Raw genomic sequence first — 26,882 nt, 5'->3', positions numbered from 1 at the left:
CTTTAAAAAATTTAAAATAGAAATAAAGCGTTTTTCCCATTGAGAGACAAAATTTTGATATTTTTGGGACCCTAAGAGAGACTTTTTCCTAAATTTTGGTCTATCTTCCCAAAATTTTGGTCTATTTTTTCCAAATTTTAGTTGATTTTCACCAAATTTTGGTCGAAATTTTTGGAAATTGCGACCCTTTGAGAGGAAAACTTTTGATTTTCGTAGTTATAGGACACTTTTAGAGACTAACCTATGAATTTGTACCCCTTTGAGAGACTTTTGAGGTATGAAAAAGGGTACCCTTATGGCTCGCACATACCCAGCACCCATTTTGCCTAAGTATCCCTCGGGGCTCTAAAGATGGCTTTTAAGCAAAAACAGCTTTGGCAGTTTAGGTGAAAACATATTAGTTCAGAGTTATGGCTAGTAACATTTTAGCCGAGATTTGCTTGCCAATAAATTGTCATTGTTTAATTTTGTGCAACGCATACTTTACCTATTAGCAGTGCAATAGGACTGTTGGTTTTCTAGTAAGATCGCAAAAATTGTTGAAAGATTTGCGCCTTATTCGCTTCGCTCGCGTTAGAGAGGGTCAAAGTTGGGAACTTTAGTCCCCTCCTTGCCTCTGGTCGCACCGTTGTTCATATACTAATTTACGAGTTTTTATGACTAATTTACTGATAGACATTGATACTTTGATTATATTTTTTACCGATGGACAGCGACCGATCCATTTTTTTGAGAAGCTTGACTGGAATAACGAAGTGTTATACAGTTTCACTACTTTGAGCTTTTTTGTGTATTTCACTTTCACAGCATGGTTTCCATGGGAGAAGGGGAAATCTTATTGGGGACCTTTTTGATGTGAAAATTCTACTGGGGTACGTCAAAATCAAAACATTTTGAGTGGGGTATGTGAAGATTCTTAGTTATTTTCAATGGGGTCATTTTCAGCTACAAAGTTCCAGTGGGGTGAGTGATTTATCTTGTGGGGTGAAAAAATGGGCTATTTATGAAAATGTTTTTTACTGGGGTGGCCAGTGGGGTAGACTACGGTCATATCTCCTGCGCTCAAGCGGAACGAAGGAGATATGACGTAGCCTACCAGTGGGGTGGATCCCACTGGGTCACAAAGACGGGGGTGTTTTTAAAACATATTATCTGCCAAAATAACACAAAAAGTGTAAAAATTCATTAAATATTGATTGAATTGAACACCTGAAACTCTATCATAATGGATCCTGTAATTTTCTCTACAAAAAAAGAGTTTAATTATACAATAAAAGAATGCATGTAAAAATCTAAATCAATTCATAACGAAAAGTGTTGAAAAAGAAGTCGAAAATTTTGTTAACACAATTTTTCTTTGTTGCCCCGCAACGAACGAAGTGAGTGAGGAGGCATTCATAGTTTCACGCATAGATATTGGACTGGAATCTCGAAATTTTGTTGTTTTTGTGTTTTGTCGCGCAAGCCTCACCGTAGTTAGTCTTTTCCGTAAATGTTCGGTAAATTATACAGCGGTAAATGTTATATACATCTTATATTACATAATAAGCAATCTATATATTAATACGCTTAAACGTGTGTGTTTACAACATTTTGTAAAAAGTTTTCGAAAATCTAACAAAGCTCTACAAAGCCTTCTCTTTATGGCGTTGAACCATCATCTTTTTGCACCTTATGCAGATTTCCTACCACTGGACTAACTTTGAGACGCCAAGTTGCTATTTTCTATACAGGTGCTTGGGAGCTGGATGGGTTAAAATCAACCTTCTTCCAAAATATAATTTTTCATTCTGCAGATGCTTTTTAAAACTTTCTGTTTACAATTTTGAGGAGGTGACAAAATCTTTCCCCGACGAAATTTATATCTCCGACATTTTATCACCCGACCAAAGCTTTTACCCGATTTTTTTATCCCCGACCAAAACCTTTCCTCGATTTTTTTCCATTATTAACCAAAATTCAAATCCAAATATTTTACGCCTTTATTAACCGAAATTAGTGCTTTAAACGTCGAATTACAAGACCTATTTTCGAGGTAGTGAAGGAACCCATTTCATTTGGACAATTTAGTCTGGTGGAAGTGACTAAATTGTAAATTTGGTCGGGGAAAAGTGACGAATTTGAAATTTTGGTCGGGTGAAAGCGACGAAAATGCCTCTAGGTGACGAAATTTTTCCCCGACGAAAAAAAAACCTCGACTAAATAAAACTCTAACATTCTTTTCCCCGATAAGGTTGCGACGCTGCGCATACGGCTAATATTCTTTGAAAACTCAACCTCTGGTACTCAGGGTACGTTCTACCATAAGTCGAATCTTCTGCCTTCGTCGCCTTATCGAAGAATCAGAGCTCTGTGAATTAGGCATTTCCTTGTTTTTGCAGATATTTCTCAAAGGCATTTGACTCTGTCGACAGAAAATAAATCTTTGAAATTCTGGAACTCTATGGTATTCCCCCAAATACTATCCGGCATCAAAGTTCTTTACACCAACTCATATTCGAAAATACTTGCTACCGAAGACGAGACCTCCCCTTTCGAAATTCTGGCAGGAATACTTCAGGGTGCTACTCTTGCCCCATTTTTGTTTATCATTGTTGTCGATTATATTTTACGTGTTCCAGTTGATCCTTTAACAGATAAGAGTATTCAGATAACAAGAAATGCTACATTTCTCACAGATATCTATGGAAGCCCCCAACAACCATCCGTATAGGTAGAAAACTATCCTTTCCAGACGTTATCTCCCGACATACTGGATTGTGTAAGAAAGACCTGAATACAGCAATGCGGGACAAGGATGTCTGGAGGGAAATAGTGAATGCCTTGCTCTCGACTGCGGTGGAACCATGATGATGATGATGATGACTAACTACTCTTACTTCACACACAAAATTGTGAATTTTAAATTTGTCACAGCCCACCCCACTGGGTTTTTAACACCCACTGGGGCACAGAGACAGGGGGTGTAATATGAGTTTCTCCGACTAAATCTGAGTCTACGGAAGTGCGAAAAAAGAATCAAAGGAACTTTTATCGGTCAAACCTTTGGATAAAGGGATTTTCACAGATCTGAATAAAATAGTCCCAGCTGGCACACAACGTTGTTTTAACGTTCATATAACGTTATATGGACGTTGTGAACGTTAGATGAACGTTGAACAACGTTGTGTGTCAGCTGGGGTCATAGCATTGATTTTCATTTGATAATCGGTATTTTCAAAGTGAAAAAAAGATAATGAATAAGAAATAATGTTAGAAAAATCTTACATTATAAACGATTAAAATTATGAGCCGATTACTTAAAATAGTAAAAAATATTGCGAGCCTAAAGGAAAGTCTGCCACCTTTTCTAAACTTAGGTCTTGGAAAAGCTTATAGTGGTGTGATTAAAAATTACAATCGAATTATCATTTGGCTATCTCAATCACTCCTGACCACTTGCTAATACCGATTTAGCTAATAATACACCACACCCCTGTCTCAGTGACCCGATGAGCAAAACGAGCGAAAAAAAAGCATTTTAAAATTATCTAAGTAAAATTGGTCCTGGGGTTAAACTGCTTTAAGGCGCATAAAGTATGATTTTTAAGATTGAGGCGTTTAAAAAAAATCTCTTTTGGTGCCTCTTGTTTTTCGGCACCCCTCCAAAAAAGCTCCGCTGGAGGGGGGTGGGGCATGGCCCCGCGCCCCCCCCCCCCCCTGCCAAACGCCACTGTTTCCACCCTCTGGCACCAAGAATCGAGGTCGCGCATGGCAGTCTCCAGGTCACTTTAATGAAACCCAGTTTCCCTGCTAACTGCGTCAGTAAAAGTTAACTTTCTCGATCTTGGGTTTCCAAAGTAAGAGAGAGGAGATGACTTCTGTGGACGCACGAAGACTAATTTAACCAGTAGAGTAGGTAACCATCTAGTCTGTGAAATAAACGTCTTTTAAATAAAAAAAAAATGAAAATACTCATTTGGATTATACCCAAAAGCATCAAAATCGTCCTTGTAGAAAAGGAAAATATCAATCAACAGCTTCACTGGTATTTTCTCGTAAGCTTCTTTAAGCATATCAATAGTTCGTTGTTTATAATCTCGTTCTATTGAAAAAGTCAAATCAGTGTTTATGCGCTTGAATATCTTGTTCGAATCTGAACTCAAATGTTCAAATCTTCCAATAAAATCAAACTTGTATTTACATATTTGACATAATGAAGTTTGCGGCGCCCAATGATCGTCGGCGTTAAGTCCGCCCTTCGTTAAAAATGTTAAAAACATTTCGAAACTGATATCGAAATATTTTTGATCGCCAATGGTTCGTGTAGGATGATTGAATGGACTTTTGCCATTTAAACGTAAAATAATTGGCCCGTAATAGCCAAGATAACTAGCGACGCCACCATAAGGATCCGGGTCCATGAACTTGTTCCTGTACACTGAGAAAAGTCGATCAAACGGATGGCGTGAAAACATGAACGAGAAATAATGGTTTTGTATGTATCGGATTCGTCCTGTTTTGTTTTTGATGTCTTCCATGTAAGGCATACGATGACTGTAGAGCTGTAAGGAGATAAAAATACAATTAAATACACCTTTTCGACCGTAGCGGCCAATTGCCGCGTGGGCATTGTTTTGTCCGCTTTGGATCGAGTTTAGTGGGATAAAAGTGGCAGCGCCTGACTGCACGACTACGGTCGAAAAGGTGTTTTGTTGAAATTTCAAAAACCATTCCTTCTAGGAGTGCATTCATCGAAAACATGCCAGGGTAATTAGACCGATTTACCTAGAGTGGTTTCTACATGATAGCAATGAAATAATAGCAATACATGCCCAGTAGTGTAGACAGGGGGCGCAAAATTTGTGTAGGAGAGCAGACTTTTATGACACAGTAGTTATCTATTCATATTTTAAAAAGATAACTACTGTGTCATAAAAATCTGCTCTTCTACACAAATTTTGTGCCCCTCTTGGCTACACTACCGATGCCTATAGTCCGGGGTCCACTTAAAGCTATTTTTATTGACTGGATGGCGCGATTAAGTGGCCTAGTAGTATATGGTAATATGCTTTTGCTTAGTGCGGACTGTTTTACGGTCCGCCAAATTTTCGTTGTTTTTGGAAAGTAAAAAAAGAATGAAGCAAGGCTTTTATTTGAAAATAACGTATTGCAAATCTGTTAATCACGCCTCTAGTCTAAGCCATAGATTCATAAAGCCCGAAGGGCTAGATGGAGTGCATTAAGCTCTTCCAAGCAAAAAAAATTGAATATCACAAAAAGTATTGCTGTTATTGTTTTCGAAAACCCACGAAGCTTCTGATTGGTCAAGCGCTGAAATTTTATTGTAATGTCACGTGACTTAGATAGGACTTTCTACCTAACCTTGGCACACGTTTCAGCAAAAGCACGATATCTAGCCCTTCGGGCTTTAAAAATCTATGGTCTATGTATGCCTAAAGCGAAAGGACTTTAATAAATTAGAATAAATTAAAATAAAGAATATACTCGTGGGTGGTGTAATAATGCTTCTCAGACCTTATCCCCACGGTAACCTCTGCTCAACGAAAGATTGAGTGAAAGTGAGAGATTTCATCTCAGCTTGAAAAAGACTGAAAGAATTCATTGCGTTGGAGACATTGGCAAAACATAAGAATTTGAAACATAAATGTTTAATTTTGAGAAACAATGCAAGATGACAGGCGGTAATGGTTAATTGATTTTAATTATCCTCAGTACCTGTACTTACTAATTAATCAAATCGTTGTAGATATTTTATAAGAACAAGCTATTTAAGACGCGCAATAGGGCTTTGATTGCCTTATTATAACTAACAGCAGGTTACAAACATTTTAAGGCTTTGCTGACTACGAAAATTCCTGATGTCTTATGGAATGACACAAGAATACACCACAAAACGGTGAAAATAAGAGCAGGTTAAGAACATTTTTAGGCTCAAAATGTTAAGAACATTCAAAGACCCCTTCCCACTGGAAAAATTTGCTAAAATATTGTCCCCGTTGGAAATAATCAGATAAGCAAATCCCCACTGCTAAATAATGTGCTAATTTTCCATCCCCGCTGATTTTTATGACTAGAAGACAATGTAATTCAAATCCCAAGCAAGAAAAAACATCGGAATATCAATCCCATCGACTTTTGGTCCGATATCTTTACACCCCCACTGGCTGATAAAATCCTACCGGGTCTGTGAGATGGGGTGTATTAAAAGAATGTATACTCACAGTGTCCAAGGAGGTATTGACCGGATGAGTGTTGACAATACCCAATGTATACAAAACAACTTTCTTCCATGTTGTACAAGCTACTTTTGGTATACGGCAATATACAAATTTCTTTTTATCATTGTATATGAAGCTATCTCCAAATTTTAAGTCTTTTCTTTTCGTCTTATATTGGTTTTGTTTGCGTCGGTGTTGACAGAAATCATTAAGATGTGACAAACGTTGCGATTGTTCAACTTCATTGCCAGGTTTTGTTAAAGGTGTTGGCTGCTTGTAAGACGATAATGACTAAGAAAAGTAAGTTTGAAACGTTTTTTGTACCTTTTTAAGGGCTTATAATGATTGTAAAAAGATCACTTATCAAATTATTTCGAGCACCTCTGTCTCAATCTGGTTAACCCTTTCCGGACGCATGATTTCAAGGCTATATGACGCAAACAAAAATTTGATTTGCAATAAAATGCAATAGAAAGTGATTGATAAAAGATATCACAATAAGTAATACCTCGTTTTTTTCACATGTAATAGGGGTTTTGAAATACCAAAAAAAAATTTTTAAATATGGCTGACACCTGGTCACGTGACCGAAAAATCGGCAGATTTCTTTTCGGAAAGGCAAAATTTTTGACTTTGAATCAAAAAATAGAGTTAAAGGCATTTGCTTTACGCCTTGAACTTTGAATATGATTTAGAGAATTGAATTCCTGGCTGGGTAAAAAAAATTTCATGTCAAAAGCTTTCCAAGAATCTGAGTAAAGTGATTCTTGTCCAAATTTTTGAGCAATTTTTCCCTTACAGATTTAGCCTCAGTAAATTTACAACAAACATTGAAAATTTATAATTCTAGTTGTAAACAAGATATCGAAAAGCGGTTTTTTGCAGGTTACGAGAAATTTATCTCAAAATCATTATTCAAAACCATGTTATTGTATTTTGGCGCGAAAACTGTTAAAAACTTTTACAAAGCTATGGGCCACCCGGTGGCCCGTGCGTCATATAGGAACACGATTCATGGGCCACCCAGTGGCCCGTGCGTCCGGAAAGGCTTAAATTCAATTACTCTTGAAATCAGCCTCGGTATGTCAGAAGATTTCAATGAAATCCAGAATGAAATCCGATTAAAAAAAAGGTGAAATTAGTATTCTTTTCTTAGTTTATGACGTTTATGCTGGTTATGTTGTTTTGGTAACCCTTAGATAGACTTTGGGAGGGTGAAAAAAAACGACACGTATACAGTGCTCATTTTTGGCTAAGTCACCCCCCCCCAAAAAAAAAGGTTTGTTATCCATTCATAATTTGGTTTCAACCTTTATGGTTTCAAACACATTCAAAACTTACGCAATCTCGTACTTAGAGACACCCCTTCTCACATGCCCGGTGGGATTTTATCAGTCAGTGGTGATAGAAATAACGGACTGAAACTCAAAATGGGGATTGATATTCCCATATTTTTATAACTGGGGATTTCAAATCTCTTGTTTTCAAGTCAGAAAAATCAGTGGGGATGGAAAAACTAGTAAATATTTTGCAGTGAGGATTGCTTAATTTGATAATCCTCAGTGGGGATAAAAATTGGAGGATGTTTTGGCCAACTTTTCCAGTGGGAAGGGATCCCAGTGGGTCTTTGAGAAGGGGTTGTTTAGAGAAACTTGTACAACTTTTTGATATAAGTATCATAAAATGAGCGAACTGAGGGTATTAAGGTTACTTACGTATTCTTTCATTGAGATGTCGAAAACTGTTGTCCAACATCCTTGAAAAGAAAAACATAAAAATACTGGTATGTGGTAAGTAGAGCATCCTATATCGGATCGGAATTTTATTATACACGATTAGTATCCCCTATATCAAAACATATTAGAGCAGGGGGTTTATGTGTGTGGCCTAAAATTTAAGATGAAGCCAGTGGATGACTAACCCAGCTGGAACACAACGTTGTTTCAACGTTCATCTAACGTTATATGGACGTTGTGAGCATTATATAAACGTTGAAACAACGTTGTTTGCCAGCTGGGAAACTTTAACAAAAACTGTATTATTATTATTATCATCCTCTCAAAACTATACATGCACTGAAATATTCATTTGAAAGTTGCATTTAGTCTAAAGTGACCTTATATCCGGGGGAGGCACTCAATCTGACCATATTTTGTCTGAAAATGGTAAAAAATATTTGTGAAAATGCACAGTAAGGGTAGATTTTTCGCTCAAATTTCCTCCAATTTTGCAAAATTTTCTCTGCACCATAAGGGTCCGATTTGAAAGGCCTAATTTTGGGGCCGCACGTATGATCTTTTTGAATCAAGTGCCCCCTCCTGGGCCTAATACCATGTGGAAACTTGTAACTGAATACAATATCTAGCTGTGTAGGATATTTCCTATATGTTGTGCTATCCCCTCCTCCGAGGGGGGGGGGGGGGCGGTGGCGGTGGCGGTTAAGGGTATATTTTTCAAAATAGCAGAAATGCACTGTAAGGGTGGACTTTTGATTAATGCACTGTATGGGTGGAAATTTGAGCAAATCTAGCTTGATTTTTTTGCTCTAAAATTGTTTAAAATTTGCACTGTAAGGGTATGAATTTCACCGATTTTTTTCTGAACTGTAAGGGTGCGATTCTAAAAGCTAATTTTTTCGCCGCACATACCGTCAGTTGGTAAACCCACTCCCCCCGAGTTTTCACTGGATTGAAAGTGATAGTTACCACCAGACTCCGAAAGAGAGTGCTAGATTCTTCATCCATATGACGGCGCTAGTTTCAATTTCAAGTACCTTTTTTTTTCTTAGGCAAAGCTTGAAGATTCGCCTCTACATACCTTCACCTTGAAACTCGATAGTTTAAAACGTGCTTAAAGCCATGTTCAGAACGTTACGGTTCCGTTCCGTTCCGTGTTCCGAAACGGTTCCGAAACAAGTGTGAACGTCAAAATTCGAAACGTCAAAAAAGAAGACGTTACAAAGCAAAACAGGTCGGAACGGTTTCGCTCCACTTTTTTTATCGGAACGGAACTACTCCGTTTTCTTGCTCCAAAACGTTACGAAACCAATATGAACACACTCGATCCGTAACGAAAATCATAATCATACCGGAGTGAAACGGAACGTGAACATGGTCTAAAGCTAACCTACCTTTGCCAACTGAATTATTACATTGTAACCAACTTTGTAGAATATAAACGAAGACCAGTGCAAATGAAAAAATCAAAAGTGTTTTCCAACCTGTCCTCATAATTACTCAAAAAAAGCAATTTCATCGAATGAATCCGAAAAAAACTGTGGTATCGTTTGTTAGAAAATTCTAAGATCCGTGTTATCAATATTATAGCTTTTTTAGCGTTAAAATTTCATCTCTAATATATGCAGAAATACAATTCGATTGGATAAATGCGAGAAATTTGCAGAATCATCAGTTAGAAGTTTCCATAAGATTCGTGAAATCAAGAAGTTGCCATTTTAATACCATCAAGACATACACAGAAATGTTACATACAAGAAAACAAACTTTACCAATTACTACGAAAACAAAACTGTTATTTTCAAAGTAAATAGACATCATAAGAAATGGCCTGTACCTGGCATCTCTAAGGTCGATTTATTTGAAAGTTTTGACCTGTGAAAAACCACCTACTGCTTGATTCAATAAATAGCAACTTCATTTAAATGAACTTGTTCGAATGCTAGAAAGCTCTCTCATCCACTGTAAAGATTTCAAGGATTTGCAAAAAATAACACAGACACTAAACTGTGGTTAATAGTAACAAAGCTAACAGTGTCATTCTTTCAGAGTTTGGTACAGTTAGAAAAAAGGAAAACTAACATCTTCATTATATGAAAAGATGAAAAGAAAATAGAGGATGCTGCAGATTAAGTTCGGAGCAATTAAATGACCAATCCGCTTATGACAATCACTTTGGATAGATGTTTTTGACGGTATGTCGTTAAACGTTTTTATTATAAGAACATCCAAAATTTTTAAAGCTTTTGGATGTTCTTAACGTTTTGAGTTTTAGGTCACAAAATATTCTTACCATGTTCTTATTTTCGGTGAGTATTTTTGTCCATTTTCCAAAGAAAATAGGTAGTTTTATGGTCCGTAAAGCCTTCAAATGTTATTTTGTTCTTGATATATTAGCAAGTTTCTTTGCAACTAAGCTGATAGTATACATCTTATTAAAGTCAATACAAGAAAGCCTAAGCGGCGTTAAGGCCCATCAGTGTTGGTAGTGTCAACATACTTTCCACTGCAGTGTCGCCATACAACTTAATTTACAGAAGCGAATTTTTTCGATATATAGGGAAGCTCGAATCGGGCGAGCAATTAATAATGAATTAATTGAATTAATGTTTCGAAAAAAATATTTCTTACTGTTAAAAAGGAGAGATTTGACCACATTACTCGGAGTTATTAATTATATGTGGTTTTTTTCTTACGCATGCGCACATAATAGTAAGTCAGATGACTCGGTTTTTAGCCTGGATTCGTCAATTGATAATTGCGCGTACAGGCCCCGACAAAGTCAAATCTTTTCAACCAGTTGCGTTTTAAAGGCCCATTCCGCTGCGCGCGGGGCCAATTATACTGTTAGCTTAGATCCTTGGCTAGAAACAGAGGGATATAAAACTGGCGAGACCCAAAGGCCGCTCCAAAACAATTGGTAGTCCAAACGTTTTTATTCATAGCTCTTGAAGGAGAAAAGAAATAATTGAAAGTAATACACTTTCGACCGTAACCGCCAATTGCCGCGCGGGCATTTTTACTACCCTAAAAACGTCCCAGCCTTTTTTTCGCACCTAAAGACAAAAGGACAAAGTGTAAAAAAGGATTGGATCGAGTCTAGGGGAGTAAATCAAATAATAAAGTGGCACGCGCCTGAACGCGCGACTACGGTCGTAAAGTTATATTGGTATCAAGGTGGCTGATATTCAAAGTAAACGGATATGAATCAGTGCAAATAGCTGTGCTCAGTGGAGTACCTCAAGGTAGTGTCCTAGGGTCTACACCTTAAAGCAATGCGTTGCAAGGGTTTATAAGTCAGATATAGAAGTATACGATAACTTTAAAGTAAAACATATAAATCAATATCTACATAAATTCAAAATATTCGTTTCCTTTATACCCAAAAGCATCGAAATCATCTTTATAAAGTAAGAAAACTTTGACCAACAACCTTTTTGGTATTTTCTGATATGTCTTTTTGAGCATGTCCACTGTTCTATTTTTATATTCCTTTTCTATAGAAAACTTGAGGTCAGTGTTTATCTCTTTAAATATTTCATTTGCGTCGTCATTCAAGTGTTCATATCTTCCCATAAAATCAAATTCGTATTTACATATTTGACATAATGAAGTCTGTGGTTGCCAATGTTCATCTGTGTCATACCCACCCATTGTTAAAAACGTTAAAAACTCTTCAAAAGTAATGTTAGGGTATGGGACACCATTTATAATTCTTTTAGGATGTGTCTTTTGATTTTTACCAAGAACTTGCAAGATAGTATTGGTGCTTCGTGAACAACATAATGAGGAATACCTCCATAAGAGTTTGGGTTCATGAATTTGTCCTTGTAAGCTGAGAAAAGTCGATCAAACGGATGGCGTGTGAACATAAATGAGAAATAATGGTTTTGTATGTATCGGATTCGATTTGTGTCATTTTTGAAGTCCTTCATGTACGGCATACGGTATTTGTAAAGCTAAAACATTAATCAACAATTTATATATTTTTATAGGATCCATGCATCTGTTGTATGCTAACTTCTATACAATTTAACGGGGGAATCACAGATCTGTAAAACCCAAAGGGCTAGATAGGCAACTTTAAGCTTTCTCCAGCAAAAAAAAGTTAAGGAAAAATTTGACTTTTTAAAGTTCGTGCCGATGAATAAGTTCATTTTTTCAATAAGAGCATTTTAATTGTTTTCGGTACGAAAAAAAGCTATTTCGAACCTCTCAAACCAGTGAAATTGCTTATTGTCACGTGATTTCTTTGGTAGGAAATTCTACCAAAACTTGCGTCACTTTTCGATAAACGCGGTGGATCTAGCCATTCGGGTTTTACAGATCTGTGGGGGAACTGCATAAATCTGTAAAGATTTTCCTCCAGGAAAGACGTTGAAAAAATTGATTTGCTGTCATCATTCAATTGACTTTGGAATTCAAGAACTCTTTTCCATTACTTTTGCTTTTGTAAAACTTCCCAGCTGGCACACAACGTTGTTTCAACGTTAATCGCACGATGGGTTATTTTTTTTCTTATTTGGCACGCCCTCAAAGAGAGCAATTAATCGTTAATTGCATCCTGTAGAGAGCAATTAATCGTTAATCACACTCTCCAATGCCGCGCCAATGTTTACAAAATTGATTTTAATGTTTTTTCTTACATTTTTTTTGCATCGAACGTTTTAATTGCATTCGAAATTCATTTTGTGAGAAAGAAAATCAATAAACAACAATAAAAGAAAGACATAAAGAGAAGAGAAAAATATAAAACTCTCAGTGTAATTTTTGTAATTTACTTTCCTAACTTGGAAAAAGTAGTGAAAGCCATTGTGCGATTAGCTTGTAATCACATAATAACTCGTACAATTCGAAAATTGCACTCGTGATTTTTTTTGTTATGAATTTTCCTCGTCCTTTCGGACTCGGAAAATTAATAACAAAAAAATCACTCGTGCAATTATATTCGAATTGCACTCGTTATCATGTGATTACATATACTAATTGCTCCCGAAGGGAGCCTATGTTGCTTCACGAGGCCGTGCTGGGGATCGAGCTGGCGAAAAATTGTTCAAGAACGGGACGATGTAACCTAGTGACCGCAGCATCTAAAAGATTGCCGTGGTGAGCTTTTAAGCAAGCTCGACCGCGCGATCAGATATTTTGCGTTTTTGGCGCTCCAAAGTCATAGCTTGGAATACAACAAAAATCAACGAAGCAACCAGGCAACTTGGGACCAGTTGGTTTCAGAAAGTAGAAGGTATAATCCCATAGACTGTTTTGCAACTTTGATAGTAAGTATAATACTATTTTATCAAAAGTAATGTTTCAGATAGGATGTATGATTGAAAATTATTTTAAAGAATTTCCTTTTGCTTTATATTCTTGTTGTATAATCAGGCTTCATCAGTTACTTTACTGTTACTTTTGGGTAATTATTATATCAAAAATTGGAAAAAACTTTGCATACCACCATTAACGAACCTTCTGTTTATCTCCAGGCGATGTCAATTGAATTCAATTGATCCAAATTTTCGTAATTGAACTATCAAATTTTATCAAACAGAATCAAACTATAATATATAGGTGTTTGGTTACTGAACCTGATCGAAGACGACCCTGTCGAACGAAAGAAATATTTCTATCCCCAGACAAACAAATTGCGCTGCCAGATAAATGAACCACGCGGCTGGATAAGTGAACGTGTTGTCACGAGTTAACGTTCGATCGACTAAGTTCCCATGAAAGCAGGCAGAATAGGGATGGTGAAATTGACGCCCATGTGTGATCGCCCAATTGTTTAAGTACGTCTCGCAGACCACGCGTTCAGTCCGGGGTAAGTCTCAAAAAGTAATGTTAAAATCCTCGGACACGCAACAAAAATAACCCTGGAGTCCGGGGAATCGGCAGGGTCGTTCGAACATAATTCAACTTTACCAGAATCTTTTAGTTTCGTGACTGTTCGATTTGGTTGCGGTAATCTAACACCTATCGTTTGATAAAATTTTAGATTAGATTGGTACCCGTGAAAAAGGGTAATTTGCATCATTTGAGGGAAACTTTACATTGCCTCCAAACTGCAGACCTTTCTTGGTCTGCACTTTGTCTAAGCTAAAATTTAAATTATATGTTTTTGACTTTTGAATTTTTACAATTTTATTACCAGAAAGCTCTACTATTTGGAGGCGATACCAGTTTCCTTCCAGTGATTTATAACTTTTTTCACAGTAATCAAACAGTCTGATTGACATCACCTGGATATTTATTACAAATTATCTATTGACAGTTTCTTCTTCTCTATTCCTATTTCAGCTTTATGGTTTTGCCTTCCAGCCTTCGTTCATTCACCATGACAAATACCATATTAACTATTAAAGTAGTTTTACACGTTGGATGTACCGTCAACTGCCAGATTGACATTATATGTTTTTATAAGGTCTGAATCGCTGCACAAAGGGACAAAGATAGCAATTGTTCAACCAATCATCAAACTTCATTTTAACATAACATTTTAATGACAAGAGAGTTTTGACTTCAAAATGTTGAACAAGAATTGGAATGAATTGTCTGCGTTTTTAATGGAGCTGTGCAATGTTTGTGCATTGGGACACCAAAACAGCTTGTGCATTGGGACACCAAAACAGCAACTATTTTAACCGAACCTCCACAGAATCATCTTTTTTGTACTGTCCAAGAAACATGGATCTGTTTGTTGTTGAAGAGGATGTGACGATAGAGAGAAAAAGCTGACCAGAAGGCAGTATGTCCCATGTTATCTCAAGTAATCCCATTTTAGAGCAGTTGACAGTCTATACACAAATTGACAATAACACTCCTTTTGTTGGAGAAATTCCTGAAGGATATTTCATGTTATGTTCCTGTTGTTTGGTTGTATTTTGAATCATTTTGGTTTTGGAATGCTTCTGTATCCACAGTATTCTTTACAAAACAATATTACATTACAATATAGACAACAACTTAGCTGAAAATTATATCATTGTCAAAATATACTCTTGGAAATTATAAATTCATGTTTTAATATGTTTGTTATTTTTATTTTTGTTATTGTTGTTTCAAAGAAAATGCTTTTGAGAAGAAAGTCATTCTATCTAAATATTTCCTGAAGATTATTCCAAGACCCTGCCTATAAAACATGAAAAGCTTTTTAATTTAAGCTTGATAAGGTATCTATTAAAGGGGCATGTTTAGTGCAAGCTGTGGCTGAGAAAAATTGAATACTTTGCAATATCACTGTATTTCTGACAAAAATAAACACGGCATTTCGCCTTTTCTGAATTTCGATCAATCACTGTCAAATGCCTGTCATCGGGAGCATCATAGCGAAAGCTAATTGCTAGTCTAACGTTAAATGGACGTTGTGAACGTTACATAAACGTTGAAACAACGTTGTGTGCCAGCTGGGTTATCGACCGCCGGAGGCGGTTTCTTTCATAGTGGTACGCTAATCTCGTTTTGCCTTGGCTCATTACTTCGTCTACCATTTACTTTCGATTTTTTTAACTAGATTACAAAGGTGTTTCTCTTTTTTTTCGCTGAATGTCTTTTATTCGGAATTGAATAATCGAGACATGAAAAATGACTATATTGTAATCTGTTTTCAATGAATAATCTAAAATGTACTGGAGATGGCATGTACGTTACATGTGCGTTAATAATGTGCGCGCGCTCATTCATGAGCGTGATGGAAGGCGGTCGTTTCAGTGTGGTTTAGATCCACACTGTGACCTAGTAATCTCAATTCATAAAAGAGCGCTCAGCCATGAAATATTGCAAATGACGTAGAAAAATATCGTGTACTCAAAACACGAATCCAATGAAATAGATCGAGACATAGTCCGTATAAAAAAAACGGTCTAGAAGCTTTTTGTTTCTTACTTGAACTTGTGCTAAGAAATTAGTTTGTTTTGCTCACTTTTTGATCATGTGATTAAATCTGAAACCAATCCCAAGAGGAGTTTACTTGGTAACGTCCTCAAAAACTGAGAAAATCGATTTTTTACATTTTGACATTAACAAAGGAAAAGCTAAAGTAAAGTTGGAACAATAAGCTTCCAGACTAGTGTTTTTTATAAGGACCATGATCCGATGATCGAGAGAGAGTGTCAACTAAAAATCTATACGTATACTCACAGTGTCCAGAGATGTATTGACAGGATGTGTGTTAACAATACCCAATGTATACAAAACAACCTTCTTCCATGTCGTACAAGCTACTTTTGGTATACGGCAATATACAAATTTCTTTTTATCATTGTATATGAAGCTATCTCCAAATTTCAAGGTTTTGTTGTTATGATTTTTCTCTCTTCGTCGACAGAATTCTCTTATATGTGTCAACCGTTGAATCTGGCCATCACCAGGAGATTGCTGAAAGAAAATGGTTACGTATACCAGAGGTTTTGCTTTGTTTTTGGTAGGTTGGTAAATAAAAATTAAATCTGGCAATTTTAGTCCAGCAAATTCTTAGCAAGCACAGTGTATTGATTAGCGTAAGTATGTACATGAGGCGGTGAACCGAACTTTACGAACGGCGAATTTTATATTTTTTTGTGGCTTGGACCGGCGAAATTCACCTTTCACCGGGCCTAAATAAGACCACTGGTATAAAGCTGGCACACCACTACACACCACTACACACCAATCTACCATGCTATCTCTAATTACACAACTGTGTCACACCCGATGGGACCCCAGCCCCATCCCCGGTAGGAAAATACCCTGGAATCAATGCCTTACTGGGAAGTAGACTTAAATTTCATCCCCAATCCAAATTAAATGTTAAAAAAATTGCATTCCAAAACAATCCCCACTGGGATTTCAATACGAATTTTTATCCCCACTGAGGAAAAGAGTTCCACCGGGGCTCTGAGATAGGGGTGTCTAATTTGACCTTTTTCTTAGAAGACAGATGAACGAACTTGGGAATGTACACTCAAAGTCATAATAGTTGAGAAAAAAGGGAAATTCCCACGAAATCTTACAACCACAAACGATTTGGAAGCGCTTTAAATTAGGTTGGACGGGTAGAGTTTTAACTCTGAGTATTAACGCTAGACTTAAGACTTAAGGACCTTAGGATGTCGTGAGGATAACTAAAAGTCCAATAGGGCTCAGAATATAGTCTGGAAGTCTATAAACCCCTCTCGAATTGAAATATTCGGAAAAATTTATCAATTTGCCTAAAAGTGACTTTTTCGCCCGAACTTTAAATTGCTGAAAACGAGGAATTAACCAAAAATTCCCAATATATTTCGACCCTGTCTATATTTTCTATTTAAGAGTAGCGTTATTTTTAATATCGATGGCGTAATATTTTCTACAGAAACAACCCAGTGTTTGCCAGTGACCAGCTGGCACACAACGTTGTTTCAACGTTCATCTAGCGTTAAATGGACGTTGTGAACGTTACATAAACGTTGAAACAACGTTGTCTGCCAGCTGGGATAGTGACAAACTTTAAATTCCCCTTCTCACAGACCCTTTAGGATTTTTTCAGCCAGTGGAGATAAAAATGACAGAGTGAAACTCGATGCGGATTGGTATTTCAATTTTTCTATGACTGGGAACTTCAATTCTTGTGTTTTCAAGTCAGAAAAATCAATGTGTAAGGGAAAAATGACATGATATTAGGCATCGAGGATTGGTTTATTTCATTATTCTCAATGGGGACAAAAAATGGAGGACAATTTTCCCCTGGCGACGACATTTTGGCCAATTCTTCCAGTGGGAAGGGATCCTACACGCTTTTTTTTTTACAAGAATGGTGTTTTTTCATTTCATCATGGATATTCTTAACATTTTGGCGAAAATCATCCAAAATATTCTTACGGTATTCTTAGGTTAAGATCGAAATTGGCAATCTACAGGTTAAAATGCATTAAAAATGGGCATTCTTAGGTTCAGTTGCTAAATTCCATGATGGTGACATTCTTACCATATTCTTAATTTTTTGGCCATTTTCATCATGGACATTCTTATAAAGTGTATTCTTATAAAAAAAAAGCGTGTAGTCGGTCTGTGAGAAAGCGGTGTCTTAAATTATTGAAAATTTTAAAATTTGCCACTACTGGCAAAAACCATTCCTGTAATAATATTTCGTCATGAATTTAAAATAGGATTTTGTATTCGAACAAGTTGAAAATCACCCTCAAATATTTCTTAAGAGACCTCCACCTTTCTTTGACTATTTAGCTCAAAGAAAGCTTTTCACCGGTGCAATATATTTTGATTAATCCTTCCATTTGGTAAGAGGATCCGTTTGTGATACAAGGATATATTATTTGATTCACATACGCAACGATACAAATTTCCTTTATACACCCATGTGTCATAGATCCGCTGGGACCCCAGCCCCACTGGAAGATTTGGCAAAAATATGTCCCCAGTGGGAAAATTTTAGCCCCATTGGAAAATTTAATTTGATTTTATTCCCATTCGAAATTCAATGTTGAAAAATAACATTCCAAAACTATCCTTACTCGAATTTTTGACTTTAGATCAAAAGAATTTCCATCCCAATGGGAATTTCAATAGGGATTTTTTATCCTCGCTGAGGAAATAGTTCCACCGGGGCTGTGAAACAGGGGTGTTTTTATAAAGAACCAGGCTAAGGTTTGAGGGCTGAAATAGCCAGTTTTTTTTTCACTATCTCGTAAAATAAAAACTTTGAGCAAAGAAACAATAGCAATTGAACCAACAAGTATAAATATGCCCAGCTGACACACAACGTTGTTTCAACGCCTATCTAACATTCACAACGTCCATATAACGTTAGATGAACGTTGAAACAACGTTGTGTGCCAGCTGGGTGGTGTAATAATAGGGTGGTCAAAACTAATCTTTCAGTCATTTCGAATATGTACTTTCATGGACTGGACAAATTATTTGAGACAAAGGGGATTTCCATGCGAAATTTTAAACACCACAAATGATTTTTAAGCGCATTAACTTACAGTTGGAAGGTAGAATTTTAACTTCAAGTTTTAAGACTTCGACCTTAGGATCTCAGGATTTAAAAGCTCAAACTAGCTCCAATAAGGCTTGTACTATAGCCTAGAAGTCACTGCACCTCTCATAAATCGAAATATTCAATGAAAGTAAGTTATAGTGCTAACATAGCAATTCTTGCCCGAACCTTAAATTCTGAAAAACGTTGAAATACACTAAAATCTCAATGTATTTTAACCATGATTGTACACGCTTTATTTTTATAAGAATGATGTAAATCCACTTCATGATAGATATTCTTAACCTTTTTTGGGAAAATCATCCTAAAGTATTCTTACAGCATCCCAGGGGGTGAAAATAGAAGGGACCCTTACACTGCTTTTTTCCGGTCAAGTGTCTGTAACCCCCATTGTTTGAGTTGATAATGTTATTGTTCTATAAACAGCCAATCAAAAGCCAAGAAGAAAATAAATAAGCCAATCAGCGAGCAGGGATAAATTTTTCAAAATGGTAGATTTCACTTTCGTTTTCAGTTAGGCGGCTTATGGATCTGAGCAAATCTGAGCACTATAAGAAAAATAAACAGATTTAGCAAAGAAGAAGCTGAGGAATCATGGGCGGATCTAGGATTTTGAGGGTACCATGCAAAAACTATACCTTTTTATCAGGTTTACATTAAAATTTTAGTCGGAATTAGTATGAAAAGTGTGTCCTTTGCTTTCTCTCATAAAAACCATTAATTTTCAGTACAGTAATTTAAACAAAATCGTTCTTTTCTCTGTATAATATAATAACAAGACCAAATAAAAGAGAAACCATATAAAATAAAATATTGCAAACAGCAAAAGAGCAAAAAAAATTTGAGAGTTTTATCTATTACTGTCCTTTGTATAACAAGAAAAGTGTGTAAAGAGGGCAGTATAGAGTGAGAAAGATCTTCTTTCAAATTTGTTTTTTTTTTAATATTTGAAGTCATAAAATATTTTCCATGAATTACATTTTAAAGATATTACATATATACCTACAAATATATTACAAACAATCCCACCAAATAGAAATTCTTGTTGATACAAAAAAATATTTTGTCTGTTTTGAAATTTATTTTGCAATCTTGAATTCCAAGAGTTCCATACAAAAAAATGTCATTTAACTGTAAATCCCATGTTGTAATTTGATCAGTGTCCATTAGGCTCAATCTCGCTGTCTCAGTCCACAGTGGGATTGAATTGTATGCAAAGTTTTACGACTACGCAAATGAAAATAATATAATACACATCCTGAATTCAAAACTAGGGGTGGAGAATTCATACCGTGATTGACTGATTGACTACAATAATCTTGAGGACCCTCATATTGTTTTTTGTATATGTAATTTTTTTATGAACTTCAGAATTCAGTTCTATAAAAACATCCATTATTGGCATTAATTTTCAAGCCAGCACATAAATAATGTCTTCTGCAACCTCATCCTTGAAGCATGACCTTTGATGTGTTGTGTACCCTTCGTGTATCCTATTTGCTATTAAACATCGAGCTGTCAGTAAAGTGTTCAACGAAGCCAAGACCAAAACCAAAACAAAGGTAAGTGAGCAACTATCAAAAGAAATCTCCTGATGGTCAACCTCCTGGTTGTTGTTGGGGTTTCGATTATGTACTACTTGCTCATTTTCTCCATAGCATTGTTCTTGAAACTGATAGAATTCCAGATAAAAAACCCAACGCTTCTTTCAACTCTTCTGGCAGTATGCTGATGTGAGTGTTATTGTTTTCCATTTCCAAATTATAAACATATAATTTCCATAAAATAATCTGATCTTGTTGTTTCACAACTAAAGAAGTCAGGTCGATATTTGATGACTCCCTGACCCTGACGAAGGAGTGATTTTCCAAATGAGGAACATACAAAAAACCAAATTTCTCTGCAGCCTCTCTGATGTGGTTGATTGAGAATTTTCTTATTTCAGAAACTGAATAATTATTTGCTGCCAATGAACCACCACTACAAACTAAACAGTTCTCAATTGTGTGGTTGTCAAACAAAACCATTGACTGAATTTGATAGTCTTTTTTGTGGTCCACTTTTCTCAATTTTTTCACACAATTACAGCACAAGTATTCAGGATCCTTGGACTTTTCATCATCAGCAATATCATAATCAAATAAAGTTTTAATTTTAATTTTAAATTCTGAGATGTGTTTAGCATTTCTATAGTTTGCTTGATATTTAATCTTTGATGCACAAAGTCTGCAAATCTTATCGAGTATTTCATAATGATTCTCCATCGATCCCAGAGATTCTAACACAATTCAAAAATTAAACGACCATGAAACAAACAACGACATTTTTTAAAGGATAAGCCACTTTCAAGGCTGCACCACGACATATTACTCTGCTTTCCAGCTAGATTCTGGTTTCTTGATCTAATTTTTGCTTTATTATTACACGTGATCGTGTTATAATAGAGTGGGGAAAAGATCGGGAGAAAATAAAAACCACGTGATAATCAAAATTAGAAGATACGCAACGTTGTCTGAAAACAGAAATAAAATGGCTGACAACATGACATTTGATAGTGACTTCAACTACCATGAGGTTTAAGCTAAGGTCTTTTGAGGTCTCAAAAAGGCAAAAATCCTTTGGTACCAATCGAAAGAGGAATAAATTTGGCATCTATATCTTAAAGGGTTTTAAAATTGGTGTTGATCTTGTTGAGATATTAAGCTCTAAAGGCACTTCAAAATTATCTCTGTTTTTAGCTAACCTTCGTTTACTACTTGTTCAATGAAGCATGACGAGTGAAAAGCTTTATGGCTTAGAGAACAAGAGTATATAAGAAGCTTGTGTGCAAAAAGACAGGATCTAAAAGCATGTATTTCTCGAGAAATCAACCGATATTTGAGGGAGGGAAATTTCAAAATTCATCAAATCGGCCGCCATTTTTAATTTGTTCGGGTTATAGACATAAGATACCATTGAAACCCGCGAAATAATAGCCAAAACAAAAGAAAATGTCACTTTAAATTTTGCGCAAGCGTCCCTTCTATTTTCACCCCCTGAGCATCCTAAATCAGACTAGATTTAATATTTAGTACATACGTCTCAAGCATAAAATGGCATTCTTAGCTTGAGTAGCAAAATTTCATGATGGTGATATTCTTAGCATATTTTTAATTTTTTGGCCATTTACACCATGGACATTCTTATAGAGTGTACATTCTTATAAAAAAAGCGTGTAGGCCTTACTGTGAAAATGATGAAAAATATTTTTGACTTACATTCTGTTTGTTGAAGAATATTATCCATCTACCTGAAAAAACAAAAAAGCTTTGTTCACATGTACAGTATGTATACGGCTTTTTAAGGGGTATCCGAGGTCCCCCGTAGACTAGTAAACTAGTCGTTGAAAACAGACCTATTATACAAAAATATCAAGCTCCAAATAGAAGTTGCGTCTATTTTCTGAATTTCAACGACTAGAAGCTACTTCCTTCAAAAAACGTTGTTTAATTTTGCAACTTTTTTTAGGTTTTTGAGAATCCATCCAATTTTTTTGGCTGAATAATATTTCATAGCAACATATTGAACATGGGAAAATATAAATAAATGAGCATTTCTAAAAACGCAATAAACAGAAAGAAAAATAAATGCAATCTCGCACGGGTCAGACATACAGAAATCTGTACGTCTCTCCTTACGATTTTAGGTGAAGAAAAAAAGGCGTTGGAAGTAGCTTCTAGTCGGTTATTTTCCTTTTCCCTCACGCGCGCTGAATATTTAATTAGTGTTTACATTATTTGATTGACAGTTTTATTATAAGGTTATAAGTAATAACCGACTAGTTTACTAGTCTAGGTCCCCCGCAAAGATCCAACCATGGTCTGCTGAGTCAGCATACTGACCTGACTAAACGATTAATCATCGTCTATTTTGAAAGCATTCTCTCACACACACGCACATGACTATTCTTTTAAACATTACTTTTTTCTTCAAAAACAACCGAAGATATCACCCTCACCCTTCCTGTTTTTATTTAATAGTCTTTTATATTGTAGCATTTAAAAGAAAGTTTAAATCAATAAGGAGGAGAGAGTTTTGTTTGTTTTGCAAATTCTTCCCCTCCCGTTTCATTTGTGAAAAGTTTCTTTGTTAAAATCTTTTGTTTAAAAATATTCGTTTAGAGAATTATACTAATTATGTGAATTCTTGATGATAGGCCCGATAAAATTTGAATCTCGATTTTTTATTTGTTATGATGACTCAGCATTTTATGGTCGGATCTTTGCGGGGGACATGGATATATAAAGACTTCATATGGCTTTAAAACAATACGTAAGCTTATGGAAACTCCCCACTCGTTAAGGTCTTAAGTAAAATTTTACGTCCATGTGAAAAAAGCTTAAGATAATAACAGTCTAAAACATTCGATCAGAGTCATATTTGGAATAGAAAAAAGTTAACATTATATAGAGGCATTTTGCGAGGGGAAAATTTAATTTACAAGATAACTTGGGGGAAATAACTTATTTGGTAGGTTAGAAAAATTTCTACTAACAAAATGCCCCTGACGAAAATTTCCTCCATTATGGCTTGGAATATAGTCTAGAAGCCGCCGAACCCCTTCAAAGTTGAGATATTCAATGGGGATTCAATCATAAGGAAAGTGGAAGTTCTACTGCAAAATAGCCGAACTTTAAACTCTAAAAGCCGTTAAATTACACTAAAATCTCAATATATTTTGAACATGATTGTAATACCTGTAAGGTGCCCCCTCGAAAGATACACGTTTTTTTTTTTATTAGAACACCTAAAATTTGGCTGAGCCTGGATGTGCTTATTTTTTTAGCAATTTTCAGCCTAAAATGTTCTAAAATGCGTTCTTAATTTTTCGGACTACTTTAAATCGACAACATTATGCAAAATAAAGAGCACTTAAAGTTGGTAAAATTTGGACGATATTGACTCTCGATTTTAGAAAATCCATCCCTAAGTGTGGTTAAAACTGCTTGAAAAGAGGAAAAAATTGTAGTTTCTTGTCATATTTTTCCAAACTGAGGCTGGGCATGTTCTTACGATGTTCTTAATTTTTCGACGAATTTCAGCCTAAATGTTCTTATAAACTGGGTTCTAATAAAGAAAAAAACGTGTATGAATAACTTTATACCTATGTCAAATTGTAACCAAACGAGGAAGAAAACCATCACCACAATTGAAGAAAATATTATCCTCCTCCTAGCTTTCATGATTCTGCTGTTAATTTGTTATCCTGAAAAAACAAATTTTGATTATAATACTAAACAAGAATCGCAAAATTGCGACTAAATATTTCCTTAAAAATGAAGGTCATTATTGACATTATATAAAAAAGCACACATAATAAAGTATACATATATATTTGTCCATAAAGAACTGGCATGTTGTTTGCTTTGATTTGGTGTTTAAAAATATGTACTTATCAGTCCTAAAAAAAATACAAATTTGAATATAATGAGGGCAATAAGTCTGTTTAAATGTTACTTTATTCACAAGATTTAAGGATTACTGAAAAAATACTACTGCAGATGAACTAAACTCAAAAACTAAAACTTTACAATAAATTTACATTACGACAAAGTAAAAATCTATCTTTAATAGCAACAAAGAAAAAAATGTGGCTCAAAGTTTTAAAGCATTTAAAAATAGCTTGTAAACAGTAGACCTTTTTTTAAAGAGGCAGCCATATTGAATAATTATGTACTCCAGCATAACAATGATACAACCATGCATATTTTAAAAATTCAGTAGGTATAGAGAATTCAAGATTTGAAAACAGACACTGCATTGGTTTACAAGACTAGACTAGAGAAAATCCACACGGTTGATTATCAAAAAAAGGTTCTCTTTTTTTTGGTAATCAATACACCGTTTAACAGGTGTCGGTTGCGCATGCGTATGAACAATTTTCTATTGTTTTGATTTTGGCAACCACAAGAAACTTCACTCTCCCCTGTAAAAAATGGTAGGTAAACATCCAGTTCTCATAAGAAAACCCAGCAGAGAAATGGTAGGTAAAGAACTCCTTTTAATCATAACTTCTTTTCCTCTTGATGAATTTTTGTGAAATTTTCAGGAGAGATATATAAAATTGTCATTAATATCATGTTCAAACATCAAAACATTCTCTTTAAAGGAAGGAAAAAAAATGGCAATGTTTACATTTCTCTAACCTTCCAGCCACAGTACTAAAGTGAGCATTTTTACCTACCGCTCTACGGTGGAGATGGCGAGACTGTTAAACGGTGTATTCCAACAAACAACAATCAATATACCGTAACAGGATCCCATGGTGTAAACATTCATTATCAACCAACAAAACCCACACCACCAAAATTGTAAAAATAAGTCAATATAATTTCTATCAACAATTTCTCGTAAAATGTTTTTTTTTCCAACATTCTGACTGTCTGATACCAATCATGGCTGGAGTCATCATGTGTAAGAGTGACTGTGTATAACAACAAAAGTTTATTGAAAATCATCCCACGGTCATGTTGAAGCTAAAGATTTATCTTGAAACCAAACAAAACTGACGCCAAGTCAAATCTGTCGCTTAAAGATTTCCATGAAAATTACAATCGAAACTTACAATAAAATGCTTTTTTCAACATTCTGGAGGTGTTCAAAGTTAGAGGTATCATATGTAGAGCCAATCAATACATGAAAAGTCATTTGCTATCCCATTTGCCATGAGATATACGTCAAGAAATCAAACAATAACCAACAAATCATGTCTCTTCACTTTCATGTCACATCGTGTTTATATGGGGTAACCAGAAAGTCAATCCACAAGAACAGCCATCTTCCTTTATTATGGAGTGTTCCAAAACTATTGGTAGGTTGTTTGGAAGTAAAGAAACCCACACAGTTTGATTTATTTTAAAGATTTAACTTGGTGAAAACAAACTGCATCTTTCTAGCAAAAACTCATGTTTCAACCTGCTACATAACAATTGCCAGTCGGGTCTGCTACTAAAATGTAATATTTTTATTATAACCGGGCTTGAGAATCCGTAAGGAACTTGTAACATATATTATATATATAGTTTATCAGTCGACTCGAATCATGATACATTACTTATACTTCACTGGGTGCATTTTTCGCTGTGAAATTAAAAACGGGCGTCAGTCAGGGCGTACGGAAGGCGTTTTGACACGGGAAATTAAGGAGAAAGCCCATTTTAATAAATATTTCCCTTTTGGAAAACGGGAAATATTTAATAAAACTTAATTCTAAGTCATTTTATTTCATGTCAGAGTGAAGAGAGTGAAGTGAAAAATGGTTATCTAAGCCTACAGATCTAAATGTGGTTTATAAAAATTGACGCATTTACTTGGCGATCTTATAGAATCCCTATTCATGTTTTATTGTTTCTTAAAAAACCTTTAAAACCACTAATTGAATCTAAGAAAAGTTTGAAAATCTCTCATGGATCAAAACACTACCCTCAACATAATCTCAGCAAAGGCTGAAACATCATCACACCCCAATTGCTCGACCGACAATACCAACAAATATGATACAATACAACAAAACATTCAAACAAACAATTATACAAAGAAAAAGAAAATGGAAAGATGAAGACAAAGCCTAGAGTCAGGTGTGGTACCAAGAGTAAGCACTCTCTGGCGCCCACGAGCCACCCGTCATCTTTACCAAAGAAGATTCGATCACTCATACCTAGTCTAATAGACAGCTCAAGACGAAGAGTAAGAGTTTTTCGCTCGAAACGAAGGAAGATAATAACGTAGCCTACTCAGACCTAGACTAAAGTCAACTTCTGACTGAACTTTGTTTTCTGATGATTTTGATGGCGCTGAGTCTAGTGGAGTAGACTAGAGTATATGGCCAGTTCAGATCGGCGAATAATTCTAAGTATGAAATTGTAGCAGCCAATTGAAAATCTCAAAAAGATGGCAACGCAGAAAGAAAAGTTTCGC

General features: G+C 35.6%; 2 protein-coding genes across 2 annotated transcripts; both read right to left on the bottom strand.

The window, feature by feature from the left end:
• Nucleotides 1–3,715: 3,715 nt before the first annotated feature.
• LOC136804342 (carbohydrate sulfotransferase 14-like) lies at nucleotides 3,716–9,697 on the bottom strand. The gene is made up of 4 exons (XM_067061050.1): nucleotides 9,352–9,697; nucleotides 7,937–7,977; nucleotides 6,225–6,512; nucleotides 3,716–4,544 (listed from the first exon to the last, which is right to left on the bottom strand). The coding sequence occupies exons 1-4, from the start codon at nucleotides 9,449–9,451 to the stop codon at nucleotides 3,930–3,932; spliced, it is 1,044 nt and encodes a 347-aa protein (XP_066917151.1). The 5' UTR covers nucleotides 9,452–9,697; the 3' UTR covers nucleotides 3,716–3,929.
• Nucleotides 9,698–11,250: 1,553 nt separating this feature from the next.
• LOC136804343 (carbohydrate sulfotransferase 14-like) lies at nucleotides 11,251–24,173 on the bottom strand. Its single transcript, XM_067061051.1, has 4 exons — nucleotides 24,070–24,173; nucleotides 22,184–22,215; nucleotides 16,091–16,327; nucleotides 11,251–11,916 (listed from the first exon to the last, which is right to left on the bottom strand). Exons 1-4 carry the CDS (start codon nucleotides 24,146–24,148, stop codon nucleotides 11,665–11,667), a joined length of 600 nt encoding a protein of 199 aa, XP_066917152.1. The 5' UTR covers nucleotides 24,149–24,173; the 3' UTR covers nucleotides 11,251–11,664.
• Nucleotides 24,174–26,882: the final 2,709 nt, after the last annotated feature.

This window comes from Clytia hemisphaerica, unplaced genomic scaffold (assembly GCF_902728285.1).
Source record: "Clytia hemisphaerica strain Z4C2 unplaced genomic scaffold, Clytia hemisphaerica genome assembly, whole genome shotgun sequence".
NCBI classification, from domain to species: domain Eukaryota; kingdom Metazoa; phylum Cnidaria; class Hydrozoa; order Leptothecata; family Clytiidae; genus Clytia; species Clytia hemisphaerica.
This window is presented reverse-complemented; position numbering and strand designations above follow the sequence as displayed.

Excerpts from the sequence above, each read along its gene's own strand:
- LOC136804342 (XM_067061050.1), bottom strand. The coding sequence starts at position 9,451 with ATGAGGACAGGTTGGAAAACACTTTTGATTTTTTCATTTGCACTGGTC. Across the intron at positions 7,978-9,351 it reads TAATAATTCAGTTGGCAAAG|GATGTTGGACAACAGTTTTC; the intron begins GTAGGTTAGCTT and ends TTTCTTTTCAAG. Across the intron at positions 6,513-7,936 it reads ACATCTCAATGAAAGAATAC|TCATTATCGTCTTACAAGCA; the intron begins GTAAGTAACCTT and ends TACTTTTCTTAG.
- LOC136804343 (XM_067061051.1), bottom strand. The coding sequence starts at position 24,148 with ATGAAAGCTAGGAGGAGGATAATATTTTCTTCAATTGTGGTGATGGTT. Across the intron at positions 22,216-24,069 it reads TTGGTTACAATTTGACATAG|GTAGATGGATAATATTCTTC; the intron begins GTATAAAGTTAT and ends TTGTTTTTTCAG. Across the intron at positions 16,328-22,183 it reads TATTCTTCAACAAACAGAAT|CAATCTCCTGGTGATGGCCA; the intron begins GTAAGTCAAAAA and ends ATTTTCTTTCAG.